This window comes from Melospiza georgiana, chromosome 4, assembly GCF_028018845.1.
Source record: "Melospiza georgiana isolate bMelGeo1 chromosome 4, bMelGeo1.pri, whole genome shotgun sequence".
In the NCBI taxonomy this organism is placed as follows: domain Eukaryota; kingdom Metazoa; phylum Chordata; class Aves; order Passeriformes; family Passerellidae; genus Melospiza; species Melospiza georgiana.
In genome coordinates, this window is record NC_080433.1 from 65,338,633 (window position 1) to 65,358,039 (window position 19,407).

At 37.3% G+C, this 19,407-nt stretch overlaps 1 protein-coding gene across 1 annotated transcript in view; it reads left to right on the plus strand.

The window, feature by feature from the left end:
• Nucleotides 1-17,270, plus strand: part of CERK (ceramide kinase) — a 40,442-nt gene extending 23,172 nt beyond the window's left edge. The window contains exons 7-13 of the mRNA XM_058023589.1: nt 2,935-3,009; nt 4,492-4,644; nt 5,445-5,550; nt 7,348-7,418; nt 12,049-12,254; nt 14,200-14,408; nt 15,337-17,270. Of these exons, the coding sequence (XP_057879572.1) occupies nt 2,935-3,009; nt 4,492-4,644; nt 5,445-5,550; nt 7,348-7,418; nt 12,049-12,254; nt 14,200-14,408; nt 15,337-15,436 (920 nt within the window). The 3' untranslated portion in view covers nt 15,437-17,270. The remainder of the gene's footprint in view (nt 1-2,934; nt 3,010-4,491; nt 4,645-5,444; nt 5,551-7,347; nt 7,419-12,048; nt 12,255-14,199; nt 14,409-15,336) is intronic.
• The last annotated feature ends 2,137 nt before the right edge of the window (nt 17,271-19,407 follow it).

Consider the following 19,407-nt stretch of genomic DNA (forward strand, 5'->3'; position numbering starts at 1 on the left):
GAAACTGGCACTCAAATTTTCATGCTTACATTTGGTGTCTGCATTGAGATGGGCATCTAAATTGATAGCAGAGAGCATCTGGTCCATAGGAATAGCAGAGCCTGTTCATCTTCTGTAGCATCTGTTTGTCACATGCAGATGTCTTGCTTCCCAAGGCCCTCCCCTGAGGCCTGTGCGTGAGTACCTTGACTCAAGCTGAAGCTGCCATCAGCTATTCCTGGCATTATGTCCTTGACCAGGGCTGAAGCTTTGGCATATTGTCTGCAGTGTAACGTGCACACATACAGCTGTGTGTGTCTTAAGCTGAAACTTAATCATTGCTTTGCATGCTGATTTTCTTCTCTACTAATAAACCAATGCAATAATTAGTTTCTATACTGAATGGGTTTGTCTTTTTTTAAAGTGAATTAGGACCCAGTTAGCAAGTAGTCCAACTACTTCCTTCACATTTCCATGTAGTTCTCTGCAATCCATAAAAACCTCTTTTATGTTCCTTCACTCAGGCTGTTGCCCTTAAAAATCCCCAAAGAAAATCTGGCAGAGTATGTACATAATTTTTCTGTTGGTTTAGTCAGAGTGCACAATACCGACCACTTAACATTAGTCATGCTCTATGGGAAGCTTCTTGCCTGAACTGAGTGCTCTGGCAATCCCAAGATATTAATCATGGGATATTATTCAAGATATATTTACATTCTAATCCTCCTTTTCATATCAGGTGTATACTGATGAAATAACCCAGATTTTGGTGGGTTTGTGTGTCCATCTGTTCAAAATGATGTGGCAGCAGTTGTAGATTCTGCATCAAGTGAAGATTCCCCCTAAAGATCTAGAAGTCTTGTTTAGTTAGGTATTCAAAAGAATTCAAACCCTTAGTCATCATGAACATTTTTGTGACCTTTAAACAAGTACTGTTTAATGTTAGGTTCATGCTTGGTGTGGTGTTATGGCAAGTTACATTCTCTTTTCATGTGTCTGGAATGCTATAGTAGTTACATCCATTGTAAATAGGTCACTGGTTTTGTTGCTCCATACTACCAGCTCCAAGAGGAAAAAACCAACAGTATTTTACTGTTGATATGTCTCCCATTTTAGAATCTCAGAATTAATTTCAGACTTCAGTTTTAATTTTAGACCTTCCTTACTAGTTAATGAATAGAAATGTAAATAAGTTCTGTGTAATTGCCAAACAGATGAATCAGCTTTTAATTGAATATAGAAGATCACAGGGAGATGGGCCTCTGGTGTTGAAAAGTAGCTTGCACAAATTCCCCTCTTCTCCTCCCATCTGTGTGTAAAACCACTTGGAAGCTCTGTTTGCATCAAGACAAATGTAATTGAGGTAATTGTAGGAGCAGAACGCGCGCAGATGTGGAAGAAATGAGAAATGCTGGATTAAGTGTTAGGCTTGTACATTCAGCAGTAGAAGTTTAGGCCAGATCTCTCAGTGATTGTTTGTTTGTTTTTCTTTTCAAAATAGTCAGAATTTTCTGTTAATGAGCATAGGAGACAATATGAAACTTGGCAGTAAAGTATAGCTTCACCTTCAGAAGTCCACTTAATATTTTCTTTTATAGAACCTTAAATTAACACAAGATCATCATCTGAGTACTCCATCTGTTGTGATATTGAGGGAAATTGGAGTCCTCTGTCCTGCAATGGCATATGCCTGTAATGGTACACTGGCACTGTCTTGTACCTCAGCCTTGTAGTGAGAGGTCTGTTTAGTCACCCTGATTCTCTTGTCCTGTAGTTCTGTTGTATTCTCTTTAACTGGCTCCTGGAGCTGCTGCTTGTTCACTGTGGTAGATTTCTGCATAACATTTACTTGGTGAAAGCTTCTGTCCTGCCATTCACACACAGGGGAAGGGAAGTCTTCTGAAAAGGAAAGGATTTTCTTTGCTCCCATTATTAATTGCTAATGCCCTGGCTATTTCCGAAATGAAAAAGAATTTAAAAGTGGTTTTTAAATAATGGATGCTCATTTCTCCATTTTTAGTTTCTATTTCAATTTGATAAGGCCTCAGAAATCAAGTACACTGTATTTGAGCTGCTCTTCCACCTAATGCATTGGTAGGAAATCTGAGAACATGTGTATGGACAAAGTTTCTCTTTTCAGACATCTACCTTTGACTTGAAAGGAATTCAGTTTCGTGGAAGGGATGGGAGAAACTGTAAGATAAATTCAGAGTTAGGTGCTGCACCAAATACACTTCTGTCTGTCTGGATCTGAGTTCCAAGTTCCTGCTGCAGAGCAGAAACCAGATCCCTATGTTAGGCTCTTGTTTTCTATAGGAAACAGGGAGAGTTGTCCATTTCTGAACAGCATATAGGTGAAACCTAAAGCTTCCCCACTTTCTTCTTGTAGGTATTTTGCATCAAATCTGTAAAGGTATATCTCTGTCCATTTTGTTACCCTATCTAGAAACTAATTCCTGAAAGCAAGTATTTTTACTAATTTTCAAATAATAGAACAGAGCAGAAATTTCTGGTATAAGATGACATCCTGAAATTTAGATCAGTACCACAAAAAACAGCAGACCAGTCAATTTCCCTTCCTTTCATGAGATCTCAATGAGCAAGAAATCCTAAACAGAGGAGAATCAATGTATGCCTGCTTCATTTGATATAAAAGCTATAATGTAATAGTGAAATTTTCCATGTAAATTAACTCCCTTCACAACTGCTACATGTTTATTGCTTATATTGTGAAATTTTTGTACTTTATATGGAGAGCGATAACTTGTATTCATTGAGGGGTGGGATGTTATAGTTTAAATAATAGAAATAATAATACAGTATTCCTGTATTTGCTTTGTTCCATAAAATGGAAAGGAGCAAACCAAAGGAACATAATGCTTTTATTTGGAGGACTGCACAAATAATACTTCTTTTGCAAAGATACAAATTGATGCCTAGTTTTTTATTTTTCAGGATCAACAGATTGCATATGCTATTCAACTGTTGGCATTTCTGATCCAGTAACTTCTGCTCTTCATATTATTGTAGGTGGGTGGTCACAGTTTGCTGTGTTGTTACAAAAACAATGGAAGTAGCCCAAAATACATTTTCATTTAGTTCTTTCTTTATGTCTGTGAAATGTAATTTGAACATAATGGCTGAGTTGAAATACAAAGGTTTTTTTCTGGGATTTAAGTCTCTGATTTGAAATATAGGAGGTTAGAAACTGATTGCTTTCTCTACAGTAATTCATTGTTTTCAAGGGAACATTATTTCAAAAAAGTTGTGCTGAAGTTTTCATGAATTCTGTCATTCTTTTGAAATAAAGTAAATAGCAATAAGCATCAGTTGTTGGACTATCTCTACATATATGTATGTCTATCTTAGAGAAAAATAAAAGCTTTGAGAAATGCATGTACACTTTAATGGTACTATTTTGTGCTAGTTGTCTAATTGTCCTGGGCAATTCAATATTCCCTTGCCAAGTTAGAGTTACAATGCCTTCCAATATCATTACTGAGTAACAGCTGCAGTTTTAGGATCTGGTATTGCCAAGATTTACACCTGTGTTTCTGTTACTAACCTGTGGTTTACTCTGTTCAGCATCTGTGGAGTTAAAGCCTTTGGACTAGGATTGGAAAGATGTGGCTTTACTATATAATAGTATAGTTTTAGCTGTGTTAAGTCCCAGAATCACAGAATGGGCCAGGTTGGAGGGGAACACAGTGGATCATCTGGTCCAACCTCCCTGTGAAATAGAAAAACCCCAAACACCAAAATACCAAACAAAGCAAAAAAACCCACCCCAACTCCCACCATCACTCCAAAGTTTGCATGAGGAGGACATCAGAGAAGTGGTGTATTCATTGTTCTTGGGGATTTCCAGGACTTGACTGGATATGCCCTGAGTAACCTAATGGGACCTCATAGCTGAACCTGGTCTGAGTGGAAGGTTTGATGAGAAACCCCCAAAGGCTCCTTGCAGCTTGAATTATCCTCTGATAGTATGACACAGAGGTTAAAGTAGTACCCAGGAGAAGTACAGGAGATACTGCATCAGTCTGCTTAGGGAAAGGGGCTGTCAAACATTGACACAGGGTGCCAGTACTTAGAAGACAAGATGTGGCACTTAGGGACATGGTTCAGTAGTGATCTTGAGGAGGCTGGGTTAGCATTTGGACTTGATGATCCCAAAGGCCTTTTCCAATCTAAATGGTTCTTCAACTCTACCCCCCACTACTGCTACAGGGTAAAGGACTGTAAATTCTTCATTACCTGCTTTTAGCATACTGAGCCCTTTCTTCTCACTTAGTGTTTAAAGCTTTTGAAGTATGAAATTAAATTAGTATTAAAAATTATATTTCCTTTTCTTTATGTGTAAGAAGTATATGCATTTATTACATATTTATTGACATAAATGCAATATGTATTTTTTATTTTTAATGACTTTGCAGTGTTAAAGTTACTATCACGCTTGCAGCTGCAAAGGAAATAAGGCATGACAAACCCTTGTACTTCTGATCTTCATAGGTGACTGTCAGCCTCTGGATGTCTCTTCTGTACATCACAACAACACATTTTTGAAATACTCTGTGTCGTTGCTGGGTTATGGGTTTTATGGAGATATATTGAAAGATAGTGAGAAGAAGCGGTGGATGGGTCCAATGAGATATGACTACTCAGGTAATTTTTTTAATTACTACATTATTTTGTCAGCATGTAAGCATATTGAAGCAATTGGTTTATTCTCTCCAAACCAACCTTCTTTCAAGCTTGTAAACATCAGAAACATACTGAGTCTGATTTTAAACTCCTTGTAGTACCAAATATATTGAATTACATTATATAAAGCTCTGTAACTTTGGGGTTAACATTGAGAGTGGGCTCAAAAAAATTGTGTTGAATATGTGCCACCTATTGAAAATGGCCTGAAAAGTAATAACTTCTCTGTCTTAATCATTTTGACTTTCTTTCTAGTCACTTAAAGAGAGATAGGTACTCCTCTGTCTTGAACATTCAGTTGATGGAATGAATTGTTAATTTTGCCCTCATAGAGAGAGAGGAGTGATTTAGTCTTGTTACCTAATATTTGGATAAACCCTATGCTAGTGGAAAGCATCTTTTGCCTTGTTTGGTTTATCTTGTGTTAGGGAAAGAAGATGCATGAGGAAAGTTTTAGTGCAGGCAAATTTTAAGATTCAGCAGTGATGTATAAGTAAATATTTTAGTTGGTTTTTAAAGCTGTCAAGTGAAATAATGGCACTTCTGACAAATGTTAAAACATTGGAGCTCTGCTGTGGTATTTTCTTGTTCCTTACAGTCTAAAACATCATAAGAAAAGAACTTCTCAGCTTGAGGAGGGCTACTATTGTTTTGCAGTCCTTAGAGAAGGAAAGAGATGAAAAATCAAGGAATGTATGCAGAGATATTTGCCATGTGGATTTATAATGACTTCATGCTGCATAATGCCTTTTTTTATGTAGGCTTCAAGACTTTTCTTTCTCATCACTATTATGAAGGAACAATTGCTTATCAACCAGCAAAACACACACATGGATCTCCACGAGATAAAGTGAGCTGCAGAACAGGGTAGGCTAATGTTTATCTCTGGATATTTGGTGTGAACTATTTAAAAAGGCCTGTACATAAATAGAGGTTACAGAACTGCTGGTTTTAATATCAAAACACTTACTCTGAAAGAGATAAGCTTGTAAAAACAATTATTGACTCATTAAAAAGAACTCCTCATTTTATCAGATCATTAAACAAAAATCTAATAAAATTTTGTTAGCTGGTTCTCCTCCTCCCTCAATTTTAAGTAAAGCAAAATATAATAGCACAGGACTCAGTTACAAGATGCTGAGGATACTCTGCTGTGTTCCTGCTAAGAAACCAAAAATCTGGATGGGTTGTAGCTTCTAGAAATGGAAATAATAATTCAGAAATTCTCAACTGTTCACATCCTAACTGCATCTAGAAATGTTAGTGGTTGTTTTAGTGCCATAACAGTTGGCATGGCTTGTCCTGAGGACAAGTCCTCTCAGGAATCAGGCTATTTAGCCTGTTTCTTTGTATATTACTATGATGCTGTATGAATTCTTTCTGATATGCTTCACTTGTTTCTTTAGTCAGGGGATCTGCCTTAATCTCCCAGTGCTTCTTCCTTTCTCTTTGCTTTCACCTGCTTGAAATTATGCACTAGTATTAATTATTCCTCTTTATTTAGCTCTGATTTAGCTATCAGACATAAAGTACTTGTCACAGCACCAAACAGCACAGCAGGATACAGAGAAGTCACAAACTTTGTCCAGAAACAATAAGACTGCTGTGCCAGTGCTGTGACACACTGGGGATCAGATGCCAGTATCAGCTGGAGCAGCTATCCTGACCCATCAGGTGCCTTCATGCACCAGAGGGAGGGGAGGATCCAGAGGGAGAGAGCTGTCATCCAGGTTTCCATCCAGGTTTCAGGAATGGAGTAAGGAATGCCTGGTGCCTCACAGGCATTCTTTATCAGTTATCAGCTATCCTTCCTGATAACTGCTGGAAAGGCAGTAGGGCGGGCACAAGAAATTTAGGAGAATCCTGGGATGTGGTAATGAGATTGATCATGCAGGTGATTGACTGGCTGGCTAGAACAACTACTCTGCCAGTCTTGATACAGAAGATAAAAAGTGGGGATGTGATGGTTGAGGTCAGTTTTAGCAGTGGGGACTGTGAGATTATAGAGTTTAAACTTCTGAGAAAAGTAAATGAGACAAAAAGTAGAATTGCAGCCTTGGACTTTGGTTTATTTGCATATCTTGGCAAGATTACATGGGAGACTGTCCTAGAATATAAAGAGGCATAGGAGAGTTAGTTGGTACCTCCTCAGAGTTCAAGAATAATCCATTCTGATACTCAGAAACTTGATAACCAGGATAGAAAAGCAATTTGGATGAGCAAGGACACCTGTGAGATGGAGTGTCTCCAGTATGTCAGTGTTGGAGCAGTCAGATGTTGGAACAAGGTGCCCAGAGGTCTGTGGACTTCACCCTCACAGGTCCTCAAAACCTGACTGAATAAGACACTGAGCATCCTGATCCTGTAAGACCAACTTTGAGCTCTCCTGTGAGACCAGCTTTGATCACATCAGAGATCCCTTCCAGCCTGTGTGGTTTTCTGGCTCTCTGCTGCTGTTACCTCTGACATCCAGTAATCTTTAGAACGGTACTTAAATAACTGCACTGCCTGCAGGGCTATGATCATTCATGCCACATGAGGATTGTCAGTGCATCTTGTGGTGCGGGAAGATCTTGTAATGGCTGGGTAAAAAAAAAAAAAAAAAAAGTTGAAATGAACAATAGTGGAGGTCTTTCAGGAATTGAATGGTATTTTTGTTTTCAGATGTTACATTTGCAAGCAAAGTGAGAAACAGCTGGCAGAACAGAACAAGGAACATGGATTGAAGAATGAAGGTAATTTATCAGAAGAAAGTAAAATGTGATAGTATTACACAAATTATTCCTTTTCAGAAGATAGCAGTTCAAGTGTGCATGTATTTTGTTTTTTTAAACATTGAGTTACTTGGTAATCCCATTTTTTTTTTTCAGTTTCTACAAAACACCTGTAAGTGTCATCGCCCCCCTGTACTCATCACTAGTGAGGCCACACCTTTATTCCTGTGTTCACTTTTGGGCCCCTCATTTTAAGGATGACCTTGAGGTGCTGAAAGATGTCCAGAGAAGGGCAACAGAGCTGGTGAAGGGTCTGGAGCACAAGTCCTGTGAGGAGCAGCTGAGGGAGCTGGGGATGTTTAACCTGGAGAAAAGGAGGCTCAGGGGAGACCTCATCACACTCTACAGCTGCCTGCAGGGAGGCTGTAGGCTTGTGGGGTTCTTGTGACCTCAAATTATGCCAGGGAAGGTTTAGTGTGGATATTAGGAAAAATCTCTTCATGGAAAGGGCTGTCAAGCATTGGCAAAGGCTGACCATGGAAGTGGTGTCTTGGAATTGTCAGATGTAGGAACATCAGTTGGACTCTGATTTTAGAGGTCTTTTCCAAACAAAATGATTCTACGACACCGATTCTAAGTATGTAAAAAACATGTAAGGTGTCTTCTCTACCCAAACCTCAGAAAATTCTGATAAAATTATACTAATTGTATATTTCAGTGTGTTTAGTTTCTTTTCTTTAAGAAAAATAATATTCTGTGAGCTAGGACAATGGGTTTTTGTGAAAAGGACTGAATGGATGAACTGTGAGGTGTCATAGAAGGAAGCAGTTTATTAAGATAACTTTTAGAAAAGATCAGGATTAAAAATTTGTGTTTGTTAGCACAAATGTCATCCTACTATGCGGCTGTGAACTTGGACACCTAGTAACTGATCTAGTGGACTTGAGTATTTCTGTACAACATCCCACCAACACTCACTATAAATGATAAATGAGATTTCTGTCCTCTTTCTGTAGTTATGCTGTCCTTACTCTCTCTTTTATCCCCATTCTAACCCCTGTGCACACTTGTGTAGGGTTTTTTCCTAATGAGTGTCACTTTTCTTTCCTCTTGTTTAAACAAGTGTTAATAAATTCTCTTCAGTCATTCCCCCAGTTGTATCTCTTTATGTCTGACTGCTACATCCTAATGGGAAGAAGTACTGATATTGCTACACCTGGGGCCTTGCTAGAGGAAGATAATGTAGATTCACTTGAGTTTTGCCTTCAGCTTTGGTTCATCATTTTGGATAAGCCCCTCTTAAAGAGCAGGCAGGCTTCCTGTGGGTGCTTCTTTCTGCCTTTATTTTGTTTTTATTTCTTATTATAGAGCCCAGTGCATACAATTATAATTTTCTTGACAAGCATTTGGTGCTTATGACCTATATTACCTTACAATTGCTGGTTTTTTGCACTGTGACTGTGCCAGGTTCTAGGCATTTGTTATCATACTTTGATTATCATACTGTGGAGATTCACTGGTAGCATAAAGATTTCTGTGCAACTTGAATTCCCATTACACTTGTTCAGTGCTTTCATCCTAGCTGATGCTTTTAGATCTTTGATATAGTCAAGAGATGGTCAAATCAGAATATTTCTTGGGTTATTTTAATCTATACCCAGATTCAACTAAAAATTTTTTAGAGTATAAATAATGCATAGAAATAATAATATAAATATGACAATAGGTTCTTTGGTAAGAAAAAAATTTGTCTTTTTGAGAAATGATTATAGTTATAAATTGCCAACCTTTTTTCTTTTGTTTGTCTGGGGGTTTATGTGCATTTTTTAATGTTCCTGTGCATTGTTTGGTTGGTTTGGTTTTTAAATTTGCCTTTTTTGTTCCCTTTCATCTAGCAAAGGAGCTACTAGAAAGCTACAGGTTAGTTAGCAATCAAGACAGTTTTAGCCAACATTGCAGGTGACATTAAGCAGCTGATTATGTAGGATATTGTTTACTTTTTTCCATTCTACTTCTGGTAGCTGGCTTTCTTTGCAGTCTATTCTCGTATCCATGCAGTACTAGTGTGGAAATAATACAATCATCTACTTTTGATTCACTGTAGAAAGGATTTTAAATCTCCACTTCAGAGAAGCTTTTCACTCAGCAGGGTGTCTTGGCTGACTCTTTCATTGTGCCTACCAGGTTTGTGTGTAATTCAGATCAGTTTAGAAGGATGCTTGATTGGCTGTTGCTGAACATATTTCTTTGTATTGTGCAGGAGTCTCTGTGCATGTGCTGAGTAAATGTTGACTGTTAGCACTTTATGCTGATTTCAGCAACTTGCAGTGTGTGTACACAATAGGCCTGATGAGTGTCACTTATGCACTCCCTGCTTATGACTGCCCTACTGTGGGATATTTTGAGCAAATAATTTGTGCTGTTACAGTGATACACACTGCAAAATCATTATAGAAAGAGTTGCTTATTTAAAATGTGATTGATACCCTGACTTCATTCTTACTTTGAACAGTGAAGGTGTTCTTGGGTAACATGCTGAGATTTATACCAGATGAAAACCATCTATTACAGTAACATAAAGAAACATTTTACCTTAAGCATACTTAAAATGTTAATACATATCTAGACACACTGATGACTAAATTACTAGTGCTTCTCAGAGAAACAGCAAAAGAATTTATCAGTGAAGGGAGATGTTTGCATTTTGTTGTTTGTGTATTTTACTAACATCTCAGAAAATGTCTATTGTTTCCAGTTCCAGTAGTTCATGTTCGGTTCAGTTACCTTCATCTCAGAGCAGGGTCTTGTCATTTGCCTGCAGCCTGAACTGTCATTCTATAGTCTGACATTTAGATATGTCTCAGCTCTCTTAAGATGCACATTTTGAATCTGATTTAAATTATTTCTTTTGGTAATGTCATGTTTGAAAGCAACATAAAAAGATCAGCAGTAAAGCAAGCAATACTAAAAAGCACTGTGGCAAATTAAGCAAAAATGTTGAATTTAAAAGCCATGGTTTTTTCTTGCTATTTCTGATTCGTTTCTCAGGATGTAGAGGGGATAGTCTAGATGGAAAAATTATGATAAAGTTTTTTGTTTTCCCTAAGTCTTTTGTCACATGGTTTACATGGTTTTTCCTGGAAAATTGTTTTTCTTGCTCTGTTACTAGAGAGTGGATAGTAAGAAGTTTCAATGAATTCCAGAAAACCATAGAAGTTCAAAGAGTGAACAACTGCAAAATACTTCGGAAACTTTTTTTTTCTTTTTATTTTTCCTGATGCATAGAGCCTGGAACATGTTGATTCAAAATGAATGCATCACAGACTTCAGGTTCAAAATGACCTAGACAATTTTAATAATGATTCTCTAAAGTAAATGTGAAGTTCCTAGAACTGAGACAGTAAGGAATATCAGAATTTCAGGACATACAATATAGGGCATAAACATCATCTGTAATCTCATCAGAAAAGCACCTTGAAAATCACTGTAAGTTAACCAAAATGTGGGGAACTGAATCATGTTAGATGTTGGAGTCTATACCAGTTAACATTCCTCAAAATCTCTACCTTGTATACATAAACAAACGTAAGCATTTTTTGTTCACTCCTTAATTTTACCCCTAATGGCACTCCACTCGTTCCAGTCTTAGAACAGCGTGCATGTCCATAGTCTGTTCTGCACTCATTGCTTCTGTGGAATTGTTCATTTGAAATGAGTCCGCTTATATTGGTAGGAGAAAAACAGTGTCATGACTGCTTTTTGGCTTTTTCTTATTGTGATAAGGAAGACAAATATGCTTAATCTAAAAATAAAAAAGGCATTTTTAATATATTTTATCCATATTCAAGAAAAAACAGTTTTGGCAACAACAACTCTGCATTGCCTGCCAATGCTTCTTTGTTCTAGAAAATTTCTCTGCTTCCTGGTAGTATCAATGCCAGCACACATTCAGTTTTCATGTAGTCTCCAACAGAGTTTCAAGGTATTGAAAAGAGGCTTTGTGTTGTTTTCCAGAAATCTCTGAAGATTTGCACACAGGAACGTTTCACTCTGTTAATAGTTTTCATTTTGGGGCATTTGGAGCTAGAGTGGAAGCAGACTCCTGGTGTGCTGCCTGCTGGTCCTTGCTGCGCCCTGAGTCATCCCTTCCCTTTGACATTTTAAAAATATTAAGTTGCTGCATTGAGGCAGAAGAGGAATATTACTTCAGAAACCAAATACTAAACTACAATCCTTGCATCATTGTTTATTCAAGATTAACAAGTTGAAGAGCAGAAATAGAATTTTAAAAAGTTAATCCCTCTGAACTTTGACACTACAAAAGTTGTCACTTGCCTGTCTTTTCTTTTCTTATGGCTTTGCAGGTTTCCCCAGATAGCACTGGTCCTGAATTTGACATGCATATGCTAGAGCAGGCAAGCAGTTATGGGAGGTAGTCACAGTCAGAAGGGAGAAAACAACTTTCTCTGTTAGTGTATGAAAAACAGATACCTAAAAATATTATTTTTAAATGTAGTTTATTTTAGATATTTATTGACAGTACATGAATATGGCCAGGGAAGAATTTTAAGTTGCCATTGATTGCTTTTTAGTGTTCTTGTGAATAGATCAAATGATTACCTGTCTCCATGTCTTTATTGATGTGTTTCAGAAGGTGAAGAAGAATGGAAGGTTATAAAAGGGAAATTTCTAGCCATCAATGCAGTAAATATGAGCTGTGCCTGTCCACGAAGTCCCAAAGGTCTTTCACCAGCAGCTCATTTGGCAGATGGTTCAGCAGACCTCATCCTAGTTCGGAAATGCTCCAGATTCGATTTTCTGCGGTATCTTGTCAGGCACACAAACCAAGATGATCAGGTGTGTATTCCTTTTGACAGTATCCATCAAAGGTGTAAATATTGGTATTATTATAGGATAGAAATAATATCTATAAAGCAGGTTTTGTTTTTTTTTAATTATGCATTTTGCATGATGCAATCTCAGCATGTGTATCATGGGGAAAAAAAGCAGCTCAAAACATTTTACCGAAGTCAACTCCTTGGCCACAGCATTTTAACAAAATTCCACTTTTGCCATCTGAATTCAGTTTTGTAACATTTTCCATGTATTTGCTGTTTGAACGATATTTAAAGTTATTTTATCACAACAGTGCCCTCATGTAGTTGTCATAAAAACCTGCTCACAGCATGAGAAACTACTCAGAGCATGAATAGTTGAGGTAGATGTGGTGAAGAATCATAAATCACTTTTGAGAACTGTATAAAAATGTGTTTTTGAATTAAGTTACCAGAACTGCAATTTGATTGTAGATTGCAGGCTTTTAGCAGTATTTTACTACATATTAGTGACCAGGATGAGCTTTATGCATTCAGCTTGAAAATTATTTCTTGCATGTGTTGTAGCTGTCAGACAGGAAGATTCATCACTGCTTTGGATTCTAATATCTCTTGAAACCAAGTTATGACTGTGACTACACATATTTAATATTTGTCACAACCTGATTTTATTAACATCTCTGGAAATTACCTGAATAATGTACTAATGTCATATCTAGTGCATAAAAGCAATAAAAAATTGCTTTTATCCCATTTTTCTCTGGGATATGCTGGTTTTGCTGTGGAGATTAAATGCAAGGTTGTACATATGTCCCAGGTTAGTGTCCACCATAAAAACCCTTCTTGGGAAACCCTTCTTGAAAACTTAAGAAAATGTGGAAGAAAAACCAAAAATAAAAGGATGACTATACATTACTACAGATTGGTTTTCACATTTGCTTCCCTGTCATTCCCTTCCTGTAGTCACACACAGACATACTCCATGGCTTTTGCTAAATGACCTGTCTGTATTCCATACAGCTTGCTGAATAGTTAGCTCTGTATCTGTTAAGTTGCTTTTAGGGCTGAGGGAGGCATCCTCTAATGTATTGTTGCTTCAATTGATGATTCCTGTATTAAAGCATTTGTTCAATATTGTAGTGTAAATCTGCAGCCTCGGTTTTAAGAGCAGCCTTCTAAGTGACCTGCTTTTCCTAGCTGAATTAACTAGTTAAAATTATTCCTAGTTTTTTGGAATGTAATGGGAATGGCAGGTGGGAACATCCAGGTGTGTCCCCTGAAGGGGGCAGGTGTGACACTGTAAGACTGTGGATCTGTTGCATCATTTTGCATCATATGCAGGGTCTGGGACCCCTTTGAGGCAGCCTTTGATGGGCCATGACACCCCCTCTGCTGTCCCTCATGTGGATGTCCCTTGGATGTGCCTTTCCAGGATGAAGGCCCCTGGAGCTCCTCTGCACAGCAGAGGATGGGCATTCACTGATTCTGACCAGAGGCTTTTTCAGCACACACCCAGATCCTCTCCCCCTCTCTGCTTTGATGTGGGTCTGGTGAGCCTGGCAAGTGATAGCCCGGGGTTGTGGTCTCCTCCCCAAAGATGCTGGGCATAATCCTCCTGTGCATGTATTCTGCTACCCCAGCCCAGACCTGAGTCTCTTATCGCCATCACCTTGCAGTCCAGGGCCTCAGTCAGGAGGCAAATCCAGGATGGGATGGTCTTCCATGCAGCTTTTCTTACACCATTTTGCTATAAAAGGCATTATACAGTGACTGTTGAGAAGTAAGGTTTCATTTTAGCTTTGTATTTTTTTTGACTTGTGCAGTTTTTCAAAAGCAAGTATCACTTTATACTCAGGTAAGCTTTTGTAGAAAATGGGAGTGGACAGACTTTCCTGGAGTACGAAATGCTGAGTGGCATAATGTATTTAATTATAATTGCCTGATTTGCTTTTTTCTTTTCCTTGTAGTTTGACTTTCCATTTGTAGACGTTTATCGGGTTAAGTGTTTTCAATTTACATCAAAGTTTTCAGAAGACAATGAAAGCAATGTCATGGACATTGGAAAGAAACGTTTTGGCCAGTTCTGCAGAGATCATCCAGCCTGTTGCTGTAATATTGTTAATAGCACCTGGAATTGTGATGGAGAAACTCTGGATAGTTCAGCAATTGAAGTGAGGTGAGCATTGATTTTTCTGTCTATATAGCAGAACACATTGAGCCTTCTCATTGATTTTAAAGATGCTTATAAAGGCATCCCAACAAGATGCCTGTGCATAGCAAGTTTGAGTCTTCTGATAATAAACCTAAATATTTTTGTTACCATTTTGAATCCTTTCCAGAGAATACTGCAGCCATGTATGTTGTAAATGATCGCTCTGAGTGAGATGGGTGGCCCTACCTTTGAAGTCGTACTTACTTCTTAGGAACTGTTATTACGTGTTTAAAGTGCTGAAAGTGAAGATGGTGTTGGAAGGATCCTTTTTAAATGTGTGGAATGCCTCATTGCTCTGAGCAATCGCTTTTCCTATTTGCTTAAGTAAACATCTTTGCCTGACAGAAATACTGTGTCGCATACTTTGTGGTTTTTTTGCACACAGCACAATCTTATCTCCAGTCTTCACATGTGGAGAAAGAATTTTGCAGTTGTGCAAATAATCAAATTAGAAAATAAGTTTGTGAAATTTGAAAGGTTTTTTTGGTTAGTTTTTGTTGTTGTTGTTTTTGTTTGGATTAGTTTTGGTTCCTTGTTTTGTTTGTTGTTTTAGAACAAAGGGAGCCAAACCCATAATATTTACATACAAGTGTTAAAATATAATCCCTTAGCAGTCCAAAGGGGAGTTTTATAAATGCTGTATATTGTACAAGATTTACTCATCTAGAGTAAATAGAACTTCTTGTGTGGACAAGGGAAATAAAAGAGGACGCATGAAAGCATCCAGCCCTCTTAGCAGGGAAAGATTGTAACTAAAATGAGGGCATGGTTTCTGTAGTCAGCAGTAAGAAACTTTGTCCAGCTGTTTGAAATTAATGGACTATTAGAATTAAATTACTATAATTTAAAATGTTGTAGCCATTTATTTCTTACTATTTTCTGTATTTTTCAGGGTTCACTGCCAGTTAATGAAACTGTTTGCAAGGGGAATTGAGGAAGACTGTAAAGATGAAGCTGCCCACAGCCAGAGTAGCATTGAACAATTACTATAGACATTGTTCCTCCAATGAGGAGAAGAAAAAAATAAAAGCTCAAGGAAATTGAGTAAATATGCATTTTAGTCAAATTGACAAGTATTTTAAACCTCTAGATTTTTTTTATGGCTTCATTATAATTTTAGACATCTTACTATATTGTGTCTGTTTTTTAAAAAACATTGTAATCATTAAAATATATATTGGAGCAATGTAATCTGTTATGTTAGAAAAGATGAGATTGGCTTATATCTGTGTATTCATGATGACTGATAAATTCTCTTTGCTTTTCTAGAGAGCTAATTTAGTAGTTGTGTTGCAATAATATCTAAATGTTATGAAACATTGGACTTCCCACTGGCACCAAGACAAGACATTTTCAGTGTCTGAGAAGATGTTTTCTGCTGGGAATGTTGTGTAATTTGTGTGGTTTAAATGCTGGACAACATTGTTGTCATTTGCTTTTTTTTTTAGTTAAAATATTTCATTTTGTAAGTCTGACAATACCTTGCAACTTATCAATGCAATTCAAACATACATTCCTGGCTTTAAGTAATAACAATAGTAGTATACAGATATTTGAAAAATAAAAGCACAACTATATACAGGTCACACCTCATCCTATATATTCTGTCTTTGAAGGTTTCCTTGCATCATGCTTTTTGGGATTATAAAAGGTTTTATGACTGTTTGGATGATACCAAATACCACACAGTACAACTGAAAAGTCTTGCAAGCAAATTGCAGGAGTACTTCTATAATATCAGGAAGGCACAGGAAAGGAAAATAGAAGTAAGTTCTCAAACACCAGCAAGTTTTAGGTTTTAATAATATCTGATATTAACATATTAAAAGCTTCCCTCTTCACAATTCTCTGGACATTCTACTCCATGTGTTAAAATGTCTTTGCAAAATAAGATGGTAAAGTGTTAAGTTTAGAAATATGATTTGATGATTGAAAATCCTTAAAATAATTTAACTAAATGTGAAACTAAATAATCTGCTTTGTGAAGCCAAGGGAAGAAACTGGCATCTGACAAATCATGAATTCACTGTGCTGATTTGTTTTTATAACAAAAAACATGAGACTGTCATATAGAGCTATGGAGTGATTATTTAAGTTGTATATAGTTTTGTGTACTGTGGCACATATATGTTTTGTGTCCAGGGTTGGGGCTAAATTTTGCTCTTCTTGTACAGGCTTATTTCTGTGTGAGGTCAGAAGTCAGCCCCTGTTCTATTTTATCTTTTTAAAAGTGTTTCTTTAAGTTTAAAGTTCTCTTTAAAACTGACTTCATCTGAATTTTTTTTGCATCCAAACAGCTGATGATTCTGTATTCATATATATTTATTGGTACTTCTGTCATCCAGTTTGTGTTAGTTTCATGTCTCTCATATATGTGATTAATGTAAGCCATGGTGATTGGTCATTTCATTACTGAAGCACTTGAATATTATTATAAATGGCAGGTTATTTTTTTCCTATTGAAGTTATTTACATTCCAGTTTTGTGTATTGTCACAATTGTGTTCTGTATTTTGCTACAAAGTATTATTCATATTGCTTTATATGAAAAAAGCACTTGCAAATTATATTTGCCTCAAGTACAATCATACAAAGTTTAGGATCTTTATTTTGTTATATAGTATTTCAGGAAAATACTTGAATACTTTTCCCCAACTACTGCTCTTTGCTTTCATTATTACTGCAGTGAGTTGAAATGTTGATCCATCCAATGTTTTTCTGACACTTCTAACACAGCTGTTACATATACTGTATTTTTAGAGCCATGTTTAATAAGCGAAATAGTACTTTTGAACTAACATCCCACTGAAAATGAAATTATGCAGTTCTACAAATGTGAATATTTTTTGAAAGTGTCATTTGTTAAAAAATGTCTATGGTTATTGTGGATAATCCATTAATATTGTGAGAGTACCCAGACTTTGAAGTTACAGTAATTCTTGTTCAGGAGGTAATGGTGCACACTCAGCTTACCAACAGTGAGGGAGCTGGAGGCATTGCAGCTATCCAGAGCATATTCTCATCAATGAGAACTGGAATAAATACTAACCAGCTTTTTCCATTAGTTTACTAGCAAGTCATGAGACCCCTACTTGAAAAATGGAGACTTAATCTCATAGTGAATGTCTATTGAAATGCTTTGAATATTTGAGTATCTGCAACAGAGTGCTTGGTGTTTCCAAAGAAAGCCACAGTGAAGGTCTCCTTTCTGAGAAAAAGCCACCAGAGAAGAATGAAAGATCATTGTGTAGTATGGTAAGGAAGTATGAAGTAAATAATAAAGGTATTGCAACATAATAAAATTTAAAGGCCATAGGTAATAGAAAAGCTGCATAGTTGCATTTAAATAATTGTATTTGTAGCATATTAAAGTAGCAAAGCACCATATGTGAGTTGTATGACATGTCCGGTTTATTTTTAAGAGAGTTGTGTAAGTAATTTTCTTACATTTTAATTCTAGGGATTTTTTTTCTCCGAATGTAATCTTAGTATGGAAATTATATATAGGAAAACCAGCTTTGATTTTTCTTTTTTCCCAATCTTGCTGGCTTCAAGATTAGAAAATGTGTTCTGTTTTATGACACTAGGGCATTTCATTAAAGAAATAAAACTGTGTTGTACGACAGCACATTGGTGTTCTTCTTTTCACAACTTAATTTGAAAAAAAATCTCACTTTGACAGAAATCTGGCAGTAGCATGCTTAATGTAACCACTGTGAGCAGATCAAACAAAGTGAAGATCAGACAGAGGGAAGCAATTCATAACCTTCCAGTTGGGTTGATGACAGTTTTGTGGCAAGTGTGAGTGAACAAACACTGAGAATGGAGGAAAGCAACTAGTGAAGCTGGACTGAGGCTAATACTAAGCAACTCTACAAGGGCAAACTGAATATGAAACTTACTATAATGCAGGTATTTAGAGTTGTAATTGTTATAGAAATAAAAGAAACTGGTGTTCTAAGATGCATAAATATGTATTATACTATAAATAGTTGATAAATAGAGGGGGGATCTAGAGTTTTGTTGCCATAATTGCTACACATGAAGTATGTTTTCCAAGTAAAATATGTTCATTGTAGATAAACAGTAGACACAGAAGGAGAACATGCTTTTCAGCACTGCAGACACTTCTGCTTTTGAAATGTAGTGTTTTTGTGTGGCAAGGCTTTGGGGGATGCAGGGGGAACTTATGGCTGAAGGCAGCAGAAGATGTCCCCATGTCAGACAATCATTTCTCCAGCCAGCTCCAGGATGGACCTGCCACTGGCCAAAGCTGAGCTCATGGGATGGCATTGCTAAGAACTTCTGTGATAAATGAGAAAGGGTAAAAAGTGCTGCTTAACAGCTGTGAAAGGAGTGAATGGAAAATAAACATCCTGCAGACATTTAAGGTCAGTGAAGAAGGGGAAGGAGGTGCTCCAGGCACCAGATGAGATTGCCCTGCAGCCTGTGGAGCACCTCACACTGGAGCAGGTGGATGTGCCCCCAGGAAAGCTGCAACCTATGGAGAGCCTATGCTGGAGCAAGTTTCCTGGCAGGGGCTGCAGCCATGGAGAGGAGCACATACGTGAGCAGGTATTTTTCACATGAACTGTGGACCGTGGGGGGGTGCTTTCCCCCTCAGAAAGGAGAAAGAAGTAAAGTCTTGAACTCACTAAAACCCCCACTTCTCCATCTCCCTGCACTGCTCAAGGCAGAGGGATGAGGTAGACGAGTCAAATGTAAAGTTGAGCATAGGAATGAAGCAGAGAGGGAGGAGAGGAGGTGTTGCATTTAGGTTTGGGTATATTTGTCTTACTCCAGTATTAATTGGCAGTAAATTATATTAATTTTCCCCAAGATGAGTTTGTTTTGCCCCGACTGTAATTGCTGAGGGGCCTCCCTGTCCTTAGCTTGACCCCTAAGCTATTCAATCATTCTTTACCCTGTCCTGAGGAGGATGATCTAGACTCAGAAATTTCTCT